Source organism: Malaclemys terrapin, chromosome 2, assembly GCF_027887155.1.
Source record: "Malaclemys terrapin pileata isolate rMalTer1 chromosome 2, rMalTer1.hap1, whole genome shotgun sequence".
NCBI lineage: Eukaryota > Metazoa > Chordata > Testudines > Emydidae > Malaclemys > Malaclemys terrapin.
In genome coordinates this window covers 134,002,522-134,018,505 of record NC_071506.1, presented here as the reverse complement: position 1 = coordinate 134,018,505, position 15,984 = coordinate 134,002,522, and the positions used below count along the sequence as shown (strand labels likewise).

Here is a 15,984-nt window from a genome sequence, read left to right as displayed (position 1 = left end):
ACATCACTGGTGTAACATCTGAATCAAATGTAGCCAGCCTGTGCACCCCCACACCCTTTCCCCCTCTGTTTCCCACCCCAACACCCTGCCCCTGACACCTCCAAGATGTTCCCTCTCTCTCATTATGCCGGGAGCCAGGAAGGAGCAGAGCCATCTCCACCAGCTTTCCACTGGCAGAGAGTTCACCAGCACAGGGGGTATTCTCCACTGGCTATCTCAAGACCACTCCGTGCTGCTCAAAGTGGCCTTAGCAGACCAGAGAATCTGTTCCTCGGGCTGTAATCCCAATGATGGATTAGGTACATAGACTATAACTGCATTATATAGAGGAGAGGGAGGTTTGCTAACTGTTTATTACAGGTGTTTATTTCCATGGACCTCTTACTTGCTTTTGCCTAGGCAGTACTAGTAAATGGCTGAGCAGTGTCAGTCCTTTGGCACTAGAGTTATTTCCATAGAATTCAGCACAAGCCTGGACTTTGGATTCTTTCCCTGGAAGTTTAATTCGGATGGAACTGGGAGACCCATAACTAATTAATACAGCAAGGGTGCAGCCTCAGGTTTTTGCTTCAGCAGATGTAAACGAAACAATTGCCTAAACTGCTGGCTGACTCAGCACATCTCTATTGACCACATTGATGTTTTTTTTCCATGTGAGTACTAAAAATGCAGACAGGTTTTCAGGAGAGGCAGCAGGAGCACTTACATGCTAATTGATAGACAACCCTCTGTTCACCACCACTTTTAGGTTGTTTTTTTATTGACAGCGAAACAGCAGGGCCTAGACTGTGCTCTTCACACTGGGGAAAAAACCAAACAAAAAAAAGCAGTAGGACAAAGGTAGGTAGAAAAATCTGAGGCAGCATTACCCTAAATACTTATGAGCTTTCAAGGGATGATGGCTTAAATGGTGAGTTTTATTTGCTCTGTTCTCTTCCTAGCTAACAACATTCCTCACTTAGCCACACAATAGCCCAACACCGCAGCTGGTATGCAGAAGTTTCTATAGGGTCCAGGGACAGCCTTACAGGTGGGTGATGCAGGCGGGCACCCTGTGTGCTGTGGTCAAGAGGCTAGGAGTGGCATGGGCCTGGGGTGCAAGGCCACAGAAGGGAGCTTGAGACAATGGGGGGAGGGGGGAAGAAGCAGCAGGGCTCTGGGGAGCCAGCGGGGGGGGGCAGAGGCAATGGGAGGGATGGATGGAGAGCCAGGGGCAGGGAAGGGTGTGGAGCACAGGGAGGCAGTGGGGGCCAAAATACAAGTTCATCCAGGGTGCCATTTCCCCTACAGCTGGCCTTGATACAGTCTGCAAGCTGGAGGACACTACCCCTCTTTCTTCCTGCCACCAGTTGACTCAAAAGAATGGGTTTTGCATGCTTTTCATCCCCACCCTGGGACTACTTGAGAGAGTGTTAGAGCTCCAGATTTTTAATACTATACAAGGACTAGTTATTACTAATCCCATTTTCCTCAGGTTTGAAACTCAGATATTAAAATATTAAATAAAATACTACAAAACTAGAGGGTCAGCTCTCCAGTGAGTAAATCAGTGTAGAACCATTGAAATCAATGGAGTTGTGCCAATCTACACCAGCTGAGGATCTCGCCCATAATAACTTGATCCAAAGCCATTGAAGTCAGTGAGAGTCTTTCCATTGGCTGGGATTTAGATCAGATCCATGTAGCACACAAGAACGGCTCTAGTGGGTCACACCAATTGTCCATCTAGCCCAGTATCCTGTTGTCCAGCAGGGGCTGGTGTCAAATGCTTCAGAGGAAAGGAACAGAACACTTAGAGTGATCCAACCACTGGCATCCAGAAGCCTAGGGATACCCAGAGCATATGGTAAACTAAGTAGTCACTTGAAAGAAACATGAATGTGGTCAATAGTGATGTGCCAAGTCAGCCAGCAGTTTAGCAATTGTTTCATTTGTATTTTTTCCCCAAAGGTCTTTGCAAACACCACAAGCCACACAGGCAGGCTGCACAAGGAAGTGCAGCCATCTCCACTGCATAGATTTGAGACTTAGCAAAAATCCTGAATTATTTGTATTTACTTTGGTGCCCACTGCATATGTAGTTCTAGAGTTCACAACCCTTTTCCTAATGTAATAGCCAAAATAATTCTTGGTTTAAATTAAAATTTTGCAGGTACATAAGGCCATATGTAAAACATCCCTAGCTAGAGTAAACTACATAATTCTATTGACATCAAAAGAGCTATGCTGATTTACACCAGTTGAGCAACATGCCCGGTGTTTACTATGCAGGCCCTAGTTTTCAGGCTGTATTTACTGTATCACTAACATATTTCAATTGTCATAATGGTTCAATTGGCAACATGTTGTATACAAAGAAACTGCAGTTGCAGGGTATGCCTACACAGCAATTAAACACCCGGGACTGGCCTGGCTCCGCTGACTTGAGCTGTATAATTGCCATGTTGACTTGGTAGCATTTTACATGTAAACTCAGCCTCTGAGACCATCCCAAGGTAATGGGAAAACAATCCTAATCCCTTTTTATTAGAAGATAACAGCATTAAGCAAACAATTTTTGCCAGTCCTGTGTGTTGTCAGTGCCTAAAGGCCACTGTGACTGGTGCTATCTAAATATATTAGATGGTATATTTCACAGGTGTTATACCAATAGAGATAGATTGCTTCACAAAGGAAGAGAAACTATTAAGCAGGCTCAGTGTCCGCTGCTAATAAATGTGGACCAAATCCTGCAGTTTTATTTAGTCTTTACTCAGACAAAGCTTTCATTGAACAACTATTTTTGCCATTAAAAGAACCTCTTCTGATCCAGAGAAATCTGCTTGAATACAATCATATGGATCTATGAAACTTGTACTGCCTGCTTTTATTCTTTCAATATCTTCATATCTTATACTTAGTGCAAAGCGATCAGGGCATAAAGGTTATTTTGTTTTAACTAACAGCAAATCCTTCAGAACAGATGAGGGAACAGTATTTAATGCAAAGCAGTCATCCAGTTGCTTTAATATACCTATGGAGTTCCTCTCAACCTGATGCAACAAGTCTGTCATTTACCTGTGATCTGTGACTCAAACAGGCTGACCAAGCAAATTTCATGGGGCACAAAAACAGATGTTCAGATAGATAGATACTGGTGTGTGTGTGTGTTGGTGTATTTCATTGTGACAGGAAACAAGCAATCCTAACCCACTTTTTTTTCTGAATTCATATAACTGGCTGATTTAGAAAAGGATATAACAAATATTACAGCAGAGACACGGTGGAAAGGCAAGTAAAAATAGAGTTAAACTGCAAGTGTATTGGATGAATTATGATAAAAGCAAATTAAGATGCAGAATAACTTAATCAGATTGACATGCACCTATAGGCTAGGATTTGCAAAAGCTAATAGAAGAGTTAGGTACCCAAGTCTCATTGAAATCCAAATGGGGTTGGGCACTTCACTCCCTTAGGCTCAGACCCTATATATACACACAAACTTTGTATTAGGTATAGTCTCATTATATTACTAAAATCCCCTTGTATTACTGCAGTGTCATAGGAGACTGTCCTATGTGTGTGTGGGGGGGTGTAATATGCAAAGTGAGCTGATTGGTTGGGAGGGATGCCAGGAGCCAGTGGGGTGGACTCAGAGGTACTGATGAATAGTAAGAAGAAAATGGTAGGGTGAAGTGAAAGTAGGTAATGAGGAGATTCCAGGAAATGATGGGGTGGATTCAGGTGAAAGGACTTAATGGAAATACCAGGTATTGATGGATGACACAATTTAATTGGGGGAGAGGATTGGAATGGGATGAGATTGGGTGAAAGAATTGATGGGATGAGAAGAGGATGAGGACAAGATGATGGACTGTGGTTGAAAGGAGTTGATAGAAAAGGGGTTGGAGTAAAAGGAGTTAATGGAGATGGGTTTAAGGAGTAGCTGGGGAATGAAATAAACCAATGGGGTGTGACAGGCTGATAGGACAGAGGTGGCAAGAAGCTGCTAGATGTGGAGGGGCTGATGGGCAATGGGCACTCCTGAGGGGATGGGTACAAAGGGGGGCAATGGGAGCTTGTAACAGATCAAGGACTCACCACTGCAGCACCTCCTGCTGGTCAGCCAGAAATTAGCTCAATTCCAGCCTCAGAGCACCCCCTGCTGGCTGGCATCTCTCCCACCTCAGGCCCCCACCATGTGCCTCCCAGACCCCTTTACCTTGGGGTACTGCCCACATCAGTACCCCCCCACACACTCTGAGTCTCCCCTCCCAGGGGAACCCCCAACCCCTATGTCCAGCTTGCCTCAGTGGCTACTGCCAGTCTCCATCTAGCCCTATTTGCTGGGGCAGACCGCAGTCTGTAATGGCCACTCATCACTGGCAAGCAGGTTGGACCAGCTACCTCTGCAGCCCCAGTACCTCCTTAGGTTTCAGCAAGGCCTCAGCCTGGGGAGTAGCCAGGCTAGACCTCCCCACCTCCGCTTGCCTTTTCCCAGCACTGCTCTGCTTCAGGTAGCCTGTAACCCCAAGGAGCTAAGTCTTTCCCACTCCAAGGCTGGAGTAAGACTGACCTAGCTTCTCCCTTAGCCCTTATATCAGGGCCAGCTGTGGCCTGATTGGGTGTGGCCACAGCTCTGGCTGCCTCTCCAATCCGCCTACCTTTCCCTCCAGTAGCAGGGTAACTGCCCCGCTACAGAACTGCTGTTGGGAGGATGGGGACAAGGGGGAGCGATGTGAGCTGCTGTGGGAGGATGAGGATGAAGGGGGCAATGCTGGGGACAAGGGGGGCGATGGGAAGGGAGCAGGGAGGATGGGCTGAAGCGGGCTGAGAGGATGTCCTGACGCGGAGCAGGCGATCAGACCAGCCCCGTCTCCGAGGCGGAGCCCGGCCCCTTCCCTTGGCGCAGCGCGCTCCCTGCTCTTGGCACCGGCGCCCGCGGCCTCTCCCCGCGACGGGGCGGCTGCGTCAGAGCCCCCTTGTATAAATAGGGGCGGGCGGGCGGCGGCCAGGCGCAGAGCAACTTCTCCTCCTGCGGCGGGCGGCGCCATGAGCTCTTTCGGCTACGACTCCTTCTTCCCCGCCTACAAGCGGCGCTACGCCGAGAGTCCCCGGCTGCACATCGGAACGGTGCGCAGCAGCAGCGGCAGCAGCGGCGGTGGCGGCTATGGCTTGTCCCGCTCCACCTACTCCAGCCTCTCGGCCCCGGTCTCCTCCGTGTCGGTGCGCCGGAGCTACGCCGCCTCGTCGGCCTCGGGCTGCCTGCTGCCCTCGGTGGAGAGCTTCGACCTGAGCCAGGTGGCGGCCATGAGCAGCGACCTCAAGTCCATCCGCAGCCAGGAGAAGGCGCAGCTGCAGGACCTCAACGACCGCTTCGCCAGCTTCATCGAGCGGGTGCACGAGCTGGAGCAGCAGAACAAGGTGCTGGAGGCCGAGCTGCTGGTGCTGCGGCAGAAGCACGCCGAGCCCTCCCGCTTCCGCGCCCTCTACGAGCAGGAGATCCGCGAGCTGCGCCTGGCGGCCGAGGAGGCCAGCGGCGAGAAGCAGGCGCTGCAGGGCGAGCGGGAGAGCCTGGAGGAGACGCTGCGCGGGCTGCAGGCGCGCTACGAGGAGGAGATCCTGAGCCGGGAGGACGCCGAGGGCCGGCTGCTGGAGATGCGCAAAGGGGCGGACGAGTCGGCGCTGGCCCGGGCCGAGCTGGAGAAGCGCATCGACAGCCTGCTGGACGAGCTGGCCTTCCTCAAGAAGGTGCACGAGGAGGAGCTGGCCGAGCTGCAGGCGCAGATCCAGTACGCGCACCTCTCGGTGGAGATGGAAGTGTCGGCCAAGCCGGACCTCTCGGCCGCGCTGCGCGACATCCGGGCGCAGTACGAGAAGCTGGCGGCGCGCAACATGCAGAACGCCGAGGAGTGGTTCCGCAGCCGCTTCACCGTGCTCACCGAGAGCGCCGCCAAGAACACCGACGCCGTGCGCGCCGCCAAGGACGAGATCTCCGAGAGCCGCCGGCTGCTCAAGGCCAAGACGCTGGAGATCGAGGCCACCCGCGGCATGAACGAGGCGATGGAGAGGCAACTGCAGGAGCTGGAGGAAAAGCAGAACGCAGACATCGCTGCCATGCAGGTGAGCCACCCCCGGCATCCCTCCCCCGGGACATAGGCAGGCGGGTACCCGGGAACCCTGGAGCGCCTGGGCAGGTCACTCCGGGGGGCAACGGTGCAATGCACCGGGCAGCATCCCCAGCGTCCACGCGGGTAGCTACGGGCACCATCCCGAGCGCCCAGGCAGGGAGTTGTCCAGCACCGTGGGGTATCATATCACTAGCGCTAACCCAGGGAGCTGTCCAGCACTGGGGGGATATCACTAGCGCGAACCCAGGGAGCTGTCCAGCACTGGGGGGATATCACTAGCGCTAACCCAGGGAGTTGTCCAGCACCGTGGGGTATCATATCACTAGCGCTAACCCAGGGAGTTGTCCAGCACCGTGGGGTATCATATCACTAGCGCGAACCCAGGGAGCTGTCCAGCACTGGGGGGATATCACTAGCGCGAACCCAGGGAGCTGTCCAGCACTGGGGGGATATCACTAGCGCGAACCCAGGGAGCTGTCCAGCACTGGGGGGATATCACTAGCGCGAACCCAGGGAGCTGTCCAGCACTGGGGAGATATCACTAGCGCGAACCCAGGGAGCTGTCCAGCACTGGGGGGATATCACTAGCGCGAACCCAGGGAGCTGTCCAGCACTGGGGGGATATCACTAGCGCGAACCCAGGGAGCTGTCCAGCACTGGGGGATATCACTAGCGCTAACCCAGGGAGCTGTCCAGCACTGGGGCGTATTACTGGCTCCTAGCTTGGGAGCTGTCCAGCACCTAGATAAGTAATGAAAGCAGCAACCCCAGCATCTGTCCAGGCACGGTGCTGAAATTCCCATCACCTATACCTGGATTCAAAGCCCATTGAAGTCAGTGGGAATACATTAATTGTCTTCTGCAAACGCCTAATCAGGGAATTGACCCTTGCAGTCTTCTGGGCAGGTAAGAGCTCTCCCCTCTGCAGGGACCCCAGAACATAGACAGTGCTTCTTTGCAACTAAATGCAAAATGTCCATCGTGCTTATATCCTCAGCTATAGGAGAAAGTAACACAAAGGTTTGCATTAAGCAGGATGTATATTCCTTACAGGAATCGTTTTTAAAGGGTTAAGTTAAAACCCAATTCCGGTGAAATAAGCAGAACTCAGCAATAAGAGTAGCAACTAAAAAGGTGTCATTAATTATGATGAATGTTTTGCAAAGCTTATAACAGAATGCAGTTAAATGAGCTGCATTACTTACAATGATGTTTAATACAGTGCTAATTACACGACTACAATTAAAAACACTGTTATGATCGTTTTGATAAATGTTGGAGTACAGCTCTATTAACAGGATTAAAATTCATTGGGTTGGGTTATTTATGAATTGTATATTGTAGTTAATAAAATCTGAATGGGCGGTATTAGTTCTAATGCATGTTAGGTGATATTAATTATGTGGATACATTTTTAAATGATTTAATTGATCCTTTAATGAAAAAAATAATGTAATTAATTAAGAAGATAATGCTAGAACATGCAAAAGGAGTAAAGAATAAAAGATTAAGAGAAAACAAAGGTAGTTTGTGTTTAAAAAATACAAAAATTTCAGGAATAATTTAGTCATTGAATCACTTATTACTGTATGTAAAAATCTTGTGGCCCTTACTCAGGCAAAACTCTTCATCAGCACCTGTCAGGGGTAGTCTAGTTATTAGGTAGTCCTGTCTTGAGTGCAGGGGACTGGATTGGCTGACCTATTGAGGTCCCTTCCAATCCTACACTTCTATGATTCTGTGATTAAAGTCAATTGGAAGTTTCGCCATAGTAAGAAGTACAGGATTATATCATTAAAACAAGATATGATTTAAGAGGGTCATTCTCTCTTTTAGTAACCACCATATTAGGAACTAACTAGTTTGAAGTAGCAAAGAATCCATCACTTCTTTAATGAAAAGGAATGGAAATGGACTAGATAAACATATCTGCAAATGCAGGTAGTTGGCACAGAATCTAATGGGCCAGATCTTTAAATGGTGCAAATCGATGTAGCTCCACTGAGGAACTATGCCAGTAGATAGGATCTAAGGATCTGTCCCATTGTGTTTATTGGCATGAAGTTCCATGAATGAAAGAAAAATGACATTAGGCTAAAATGTAAAATAGTATCTGTTGAACGATTGTAGCTTCACAACATAACTTGCTTTCTGCCCTCAAATAAGCACTTCTTCTTTAAAAAATAGTGGGAACTAAAATAAATTCTGGCAATTGTTTGTGGGAAATAGGGAAAATCAAAACCACTTTGGATCTTAAAAACATTAAATGAAATAGAATCATATATGTTAGACATGGAAAAACCCTATCAGATGATGCGGCACTTAATGAGAGTTTCAACCTTATATTTGAAGCCAGACCTGGGTCCATTAAATACATTCCCTTGCTGCAGCAAGGGAAAATAGGATTTTAGCATTATTTTCCAAGCCATCACTGCAGTACACAAGAGGAACTAAAGATTTTATGTTTCTGAATATTTTTATTCCCAACAGGACACAATTAATAAATTAGAAAATGAACTGAGAACCACAAAGAGTGAGATGGCCCGTTATTTGAAAGAATATCAAGATCTTCTCAATGTGAAAATGGCTCTGGATATTGAAATTGCAGCATACAGGTATGATGGAGAAAGTGTTAAGTGAATCAGAAATTTTCTCTTGCAGCTGGAGAAATTCCATTTTATTTTTCATGCCTCTCACTAGCTTTAACCCCTTACATAATTAGCTCTAATATTTGGCAAGAATTATAGCTGCTGACTATGTTAGCCTTTCATAGACTAATAGATATCTGAAATAGATAAGAACTATGAGGTCATTTTCTGCACTCTTTCGTCACTATAGAAAACATTGCTGCAGGTTTCCTATAGAATTCTATTTTATTCTTCAGTGTTTTTATTAACTAGCCCCTAAACCCACTCACAGAAAAAAAGCCAACCAAAAATGATTTGAAGGTGAAATGTTTGCTTCAGGACAAAATCTTCACTATATAATAAACCTTCCATGCTTATATTTGTTGAATACAAAAAGTTTGTTAGAACCAGCAAAGCCTAATTAAAATAATAAATACAAAGGTTGGGATTATCAAAAGTGCCTAAGTGAGTTAGGAGCACAAATCCCACTACAAGTTACTTAGGTGCTATTAAAATCTCAGCTGAAGGCTAATGTTTGGGAGCAAACTTACTGCTACATCATTGTTTTATGCTTGACCCTAGGCATTAATGGAAACTGCAAACACCAAGTTAAAATTATTTTGACTACTTGCATCTGAGTGTAGGGGAGTATTTTTTCAGTATAAAACTGCTTGGTATATTTATTAAACGTGGACCACCTGGAACAAAAGGAGGAGGTCAAATTGTTGGGTGTCCCTACTCTGTGCAGTCCTACAGGATAACAGAATACAACTATCTTCCATTGTTGGCGTAGTGATGTTATTTTCATGCCGTTTTTTTCATTAGTTCCCTTTCAAAGGGTTCTTTACATCCAGTGATGCACATTGATGTCTAATTTCTACCTTCTGTAACTCATTTTGATAAAGTGCCATCCTTTTTGGATCAATGTATAATTGCCAGACAGTTGGTTATTGTAGAATAATGATCTTTATTACTAAAAGTGTATAAGTTGGTAATCTTTTGTGGGGCAGGGACCATCTTTTTTGTTCTGTGTTTGTACAGCCTCTAGCACAATGTGGCCCTGGCCCGTGAAAGGGGCTTCTAGGCCCAACTGCAGGACAAACAATACATAATTGTTTCTTTTTCCTCCTCTAGAAAATTGCTGGAAGGTGAGGAGACACGGCTTAGTTTCACTGGTGTTGGAAGCATAACCAGTGGCTACACTCAGAGTGCCCCAGTCTTTGGCAGGTCTGCCTACAGTGGTTTACAGAGCAGCTCCTATTTGATGTCAGCCCGTTCCTTCCCTGCTTACTACTCCAGTCACGTTCAGGAAGAACAGATAGAAGTAGAGGAGACTATTGAGGCAGCAAAAATGGAAGTGGCCAAAGCAGCACCCCCTTCAGAAGAAGGTGAGGAGGAGGAGAAGGAGGAGGCTGAGGAAGAGGAGGGAGGAGAAGAAGCTGAAGAAGAGGAAGAAGGTACATTTGGTTACTTTCAAAGCATGCTATTCCAGAATTCACCTATGCTCATATATGAGGCCTCAATCTGCAAGTCTTTGTTAATATAAACACTCCTAACTCAAGTGAATAGACCCATTGGCTTAAATGGGGCTATTCACATAAGTAAGGAATTGCTGGATTGACCCCATGATGCATGTGTGGGAAAACTTAAGTACAATATGAAGGATGAAATCAGACAAATATTGAATGTTCAATACATTATGGGGCCGATCCTGCTCTCCTGGCAGTCAATGGGAGCTTTGCAATTGACTTTCAAAGAAAGAGCATTGGGCTATGTTAATAGAAAGTGCTATTGGCAAATTCTCAAGCCAATAAACAATACTTAATTGACCATTTCCAGACATTCCTGAAAAGAACAGGAACATCTTGAACTAAATATTAATTCCCAGAGAACATCTTGAACCAGATCCTCGGCTGGCATAAATCAATGCTATTGAGTTCAGTGAAGCTGTGCTGATTTACATCAGTTGGGGATCTTGCCAGTTATTTCCGCTGTCCTCCTTCCACCAAAGTACATTTTTCCATTACATTCTTTACTAAACTTGGAAGTTTTTAAAGAAACATTTAAAAATAATTATTCTCCGGAGCATCCTTTCCCACATCCTGTTGCAATTTGTTTTGTTATCCTGTGTCTTTGAGCTAGAGCTCCACTGAGAATCTTCATTCTCTTTTTGATGCTATAATCATTCTCAGGGCACATAGTCTAATGCACTAAACAATGGGTGGTAAAATCTTAAATGCCTAAACAGCAGGAAAAAAATTAAACAAGCAGATATTAATGATCTGTGATGATTAATCCTTGAGGGAGGATTTCAACTACACACATCTGAAAGCAAATTTGTTTTTATTTAAACAGTTATCTAAGATCCACTTAGTATGAAAGCTCATCTGTAACTAGATAATGCCTTTTCTAGTGGATCACCAATGTGCTCATCCAAAGTTCACTGAAGTCAGTGGAAAGACTCCTTTTGACTTCAATGGGTTTTGGATCAAGGCTTAAAATGAGTTGCCAATCAGTTATGTGTTGTTGTTGTTTTTTAAGGCCAGGATTTTCAAAGGAGCCTACAGAAGTTAAACACCCAAATCCCTTTGAAATTCAATATGATTTAGTGCCTAACTCCCTTAGTCTCTTGAAAGCTCTAGCCTAAATAAACACACCCTAAACTTAATATAAATTTTTTTTGAAGCCCCCAAATTAAGGCTATGTCTACACTACCGCGGTAAGTCGACCTATGCTATGCAACTCCAGCTATGTGAATAGGTCGACTTAGCTTAGATCAAGTTACCACGGGGTCTACACTGTGGGGGGCCGATGGGAGAAACTCTCATCGGGGTAGAGTACAGGGGTCGACTGGAGAGCGATCTGCTGTCGATTTGGCGGATCTTCACTAGACCCACTAAATCGACTGCCGGTGGATCGATCTCAGAGTGTGGATCCTGGCTGTAGTGTAGACATAGCCTAAGTTCATTTATGCTCCTATTGAGGTCAGTAGGGGTTTTATCATTGACTTCAATTAAAGCAGAATCAAGACCCTGGCTCAGCAGCTGCTACATGCAAGATGTGGAATGCTTTATTGCTGCTCAATTTTTAAAGGTGCCAAGGAGGAATCTGAGGAAGCCAAAGAGGGTGAGGAGGAGGAGGAAGGAGGAGAAGAGGAAGAAGGAGAGGAATCCCAAGAGGCTGCTGAGGAAGCTGAAGATGGGGAGAAGAAGGAAGAGGCAGCAGGAGAGGAAGAGAAAAAAGAGAAGAAGAAGGATTGATTTAGACTGTGTGTCGGTTTCCCAATCAGGTCACAAAATAATCCATAAATTTACTGAGCTAAAAATGTCACACCATGTATTTAATTCAGAGACAATTTAGGTTTAAAGTTAAAGTTCTATGGTGTTTTTTCTCTATGCACAGTATCAGTATGCTTGCAGAGTACCCATTGGCTTGCTTCCAGAATATGCATGGTGTTTACTTATCAGTTCAGGAGCTATGTTCAATTTGGATGATTCAAAACCTTAAAATTGAAATAAAATTGTCACTTGGGAGACAAAATATGTTTAAACTAAATTCAAAATAGCTATGGAAACCTTGAGTGGTAAAGTAATGAAGGCTTCAATAAAGTATGTGCAATAAAGCTAGACAATAAAGTTAAAGAACTGCATACACAGTTTTCTCATAGTGTGTGTCATATGTTACCAAATAGATCTGGAAATGACTGATGAAATTATACACATGATTAGAACAAAGTACTAATGTTCCAGTCCTATACAGGTGGACATGTAATATTGGTAAATATTCCTTTTCAGCTGGTGCTTTTGGGGACGTAAACACTGAGTTATCATTCACAAATTCTTCATGTGTCTGGAATATAATCTGTATTGAACAGTCTAAATAGTGAAGGAAATAATGGGGGGGGGGTATTTATAAGCTCCCCCCCCCACGCTACAAAGTGTAGCACATGGACAGACTGCCAGGTTCATGCAAAACCCCACGGAAGAAATAGTGATTTCATACAGGCACAGCAGTGTGAGTATATGCTCTCAGTTTCATGATTTAAAGCCATAGTCACTACACTTCTGGAAAGGCTTTACATTGCAGCTTGGGAGTTGCATTGCACACATACTGGCATAAGGGACAGGTTTAGTTCAACTTCACTATGAGAGAATCCAATGTGGATAGAAAGGGGAAAATATCTATATTAGCATATTCTAGCACAAACACAGTTCTCGGAGGGCATCAGTTGGAATTCACTCAGGTCCTTATGCTTTACAACCTGATCCAAAGCCCATGGAAGTCAATGGAAATTCCCTTCAGTGGCTTTGGATGAGGTCCTTAATAAAAATGATCAAAGCTGTATTGCATTACGAGAAACTCAAGGGGAATGACAGCAAACATTTATATCTTTCTACTTGAATGTGACCTGCTTTCCCATAGAGCTTTCACTAAGTTATCTTCGTACCTTCCCCCCAGGAGTCTTCCTTTCTACTGCAAATCAGCCAATGACTTTCAACTTCCAAAGATCAGCCTAAAATTGCATGCACTAGGATCACAGAGTAGACAAAAAATGAAAGCAACTAGAAAGGGAAGAGAGATGCAAAACAAGACAGCAACTCTCAAAACAAGATAAGCATCTCATATCTTGTTCTGAGCATATTTATTTTCAGTGCATATAAATGAGGCAGCACTGAAGCTAGTGTATAGGGACACAGGATGAAATTCTGTCCCTATGCAGAGGGCCAGCACAGGACTTATGCACCACTTAAGTCCCACTTAGGTAAATTACCAAGTGAAGCTAAACCAATTTAAGCAAAGATTACACTGGGGCTGGTGCACATGACTTACGAGGAGAGGCTGAGGGAACTGGGATTATTTAGTCTGCAGAAGAGCAGAATGAGGGGGGATTTGATAGTTGCTTTCAACTACCTGAAAGGGGATTCCAAAGAGGATGGATCTAGACTTTTTCTCAGTGGTAGTAAATGACAGAACAAGGAGTAATGGTCTCAAGTTGCAGTGGGAGAGGTTTAGGTTGGATATTAGGAAAAACTATTTCACTAGGAGGGTGGTGAAGCACTGGAATGGGTTACCTAGGAAGGTGGAGGAATCTCCTTCCTTAGAGGTTTTTAAGGCCCGGCTTGACAAAGTCCTGGCCAGGATGGTTTAATTGGGGATTGGTCCTGCTTTTAGCAGGGGGTTGGACTAGATGACCTCCTAAGATCCCTTCCAACCCTGATATTATATGATTCTATGATTCTACACCAGTTTAAATGTGTCTACATGAAGGCTTTGCACAGGTTTAGCTAAATCGATTTAAAACTGATCTAGGAGTTAAACCAAAGCAAGTTTTCTAATATACAGCACTCCTAAGAGACAGAATGAAATGAGTCATAGATAGCGCTTTTTAAACAGTGGGTTATTATTTTCCCCCACTCTGCCTACTACACCATTCAAGAGATCGAAGAATGAAATACACCCTCTAAGAGTTTTCAAGTGTTTTTTCCAAAGGCATCTGTGTGATAGTGAGAAAAGAACTGTGAAGAGGAGATTGTGTGGTGTCAGCCTTTAAAAAGATTTCTCTCCCCCCAAACTCCCAGGAAACAGTGGAAAAGAGACTAAGGCCATGTCTGTAGTAGGAAATTAGGTTGATGTAACTATGTCACTCGGGTATGAAAATCCACATCCCTGAGCAACACAGTTAAATCAACCCAGGGTAGACAGCCGTAGGTCAATGGGAGAATTCTCCTGTCAGCCTAGCTACTGCCTCTTGTGGAGGTGGATTACCTATAGAGATGGGAAAACCCCTGTTGGTGTAGATAGTGTCTTCACAGAAGTGCTGCAGTGGTGCCACTGTAGCGGTTTATGTTAGACAAGCCACAAGGGAGTTTAGCAAGAAGGTATTCAGGAAACGCAACCTTGTCCTCACATAGAGATAACAAAAATAAGGTGTCATTTTTTAAGGGTGAGAGCAATTAAACGGTGGAACAATTTATCAAGAGTCATGGGGGATTCTCTATCATGGTCCATTTTTAAATCAAGAGTGGATATTCTTCTAAAAGATCTGCTGTAGGAATTATTCTGGTCACACTCTATGGTCTGTGCTGTACAGGAGATTAGACTAGATGATCACAATGATCCCTTCTGGCTTTGGAATCTGTGATAACTGGAGTGATGCTGGTTCTGGGCAAGGAATCCTAATGGCACTGTCAAAGCTAGTCTTTTCTAATTCTGCGTACATCCGGTAATGCTTGTGAAGCTAGACAACTCAGAATGCTTTTCCTTTTCAACATCTTTCTTGATGGGAGAGTTTCTTTCCAAACTTGGCCAATTCTGCTAACCACAATCAAAAATTTACAGTTAGATTCTTGCTATTTTAAACACATTGTATCTCCCTTTCCAGTGAAGCAAAAACAACCATGCATGGCAATTATGGTAAAAAGGATGAGGAAATCACAAGCAATGCTATTTGCCATTTGATCAGAAGCAGGGCCGGTGCAACCATTTAGGCAAACTAGGTGGCCGCCTAGGGCTCCTAGTGGTTGGGGGTGCCTAAAAGCCCGCTCAGGCGAGGAGGTGGAGTGGAGGTGAGCTGGCGCGGGGAGGGCCGCCCGCAGTAACGGGGGGGGGCGCACAGGGGAACCGTTCCCCGCCCCAGATCACCTCCATTCTGCCTCCTCCGCTGAGCACACAGCTCCACTCTAAGTCTCTTCCAATCGGTGCTGCAAGCCTGCGAGGGGAGGAGAATTAGAGCGGTGCCGGCGTGCTCAGCGGAGGAGGCGGAGCTGAGGTGAGCTGGGGCGGGCTCCCCAGGCGGGGTTAGCTGTCACGGCGGGGGTCTCCCCAGGTGGGGTTAGCTGCCGTAGGAGGGGGGTTTTCCGGGCAGGGTTAGCTTCTGCGGGGGGGGGAGAGTCTCTCCGGGTGGGGTTAGCTGCCGCGAAGGGGGGGTAGCTGCTGCGGGGGGGGGCTCCCCGCATGGGGGGGTGGCGAGCTCCCCGGGTGGGGGTCTGGGTTAGCTGCCACGGGGGGGCGTGGTTAGCTGGATGGGGGGCATGAAACTTCCTTGCACCGGCCCTGATCAGAAGGCAGGAGAAGTTCAGACTACCTGATACTTCCTGTGCCTTTTGCTAAGTGGTTTCCCTGGCCACCAAAGCAGCATTTAAGTACAGCAGTGTGTTATCAGTGTGAAATAGAATATTTGGGATTTCATTTATATACCTTTCTTAGACAAGCCTATAATTGCCATATTCATAAGGCATCACAATCTG

At 45.8% G+C, this 15,984-nt stretch overlaps 1 protein-coding gene across 1 annotated transcript; it reads left to right on the top strand.

Moving 5' to 3' along the window:
* Positions 1 to 5,004: 5,004 nt before the first annotated feature.
* NEFL (neurofilament light chain) lies at positions 5,005 to 12,392 on the top strand. The gene is made up of 4 exons (XM_054020770.1): positions 5,005 to 6,102; positions 8,601 to 8,725; positions 9,872 to 10,194; positions 11,831 to 12,392. Exons 1-4 carry the CDS (start codon positions 5,032 to 5,034, stop codon positions 11,995 to 11,997), a joined length of 1,686 nt encoding a protein of 561 aa, XP_053876745.1. The 5' UTR covers positions 5,005 to 5,031; the 3' UTR covers positions 11,998 to 12,392.
* The last annotated feature ends 3,592 nt before the right edge of the window (positions 12,393 to 15,984 follow it).

What these genes read in the sequence shown, in the direction of transcription:
- NEFL (XM_054020770.1), top strand. Translation starts at nt 5,032, where the DNA reads ATGAGCTCTTTCGGCTACGACTCCTTCTTCCCCGCCTACAAGCGGCGC. An exon ending in CAGACATCGCTGCCATGCAG is followed by an intron (nt 6,103 to 8,600) that starts GTGAGCCACCCC and finishes TATTCCCAACAG; the next exon opens with GACACAATTAATAAATTAGA. An exon ending in ATTGAAATTGCAGCATACAG is followed by an intron (nt 8,726 to 9,871) that starts GTATGATGGAGA and finishes TTCCTCCTCTAG; the next exon opens with AAAATTGCTGGAAGGTGAGG.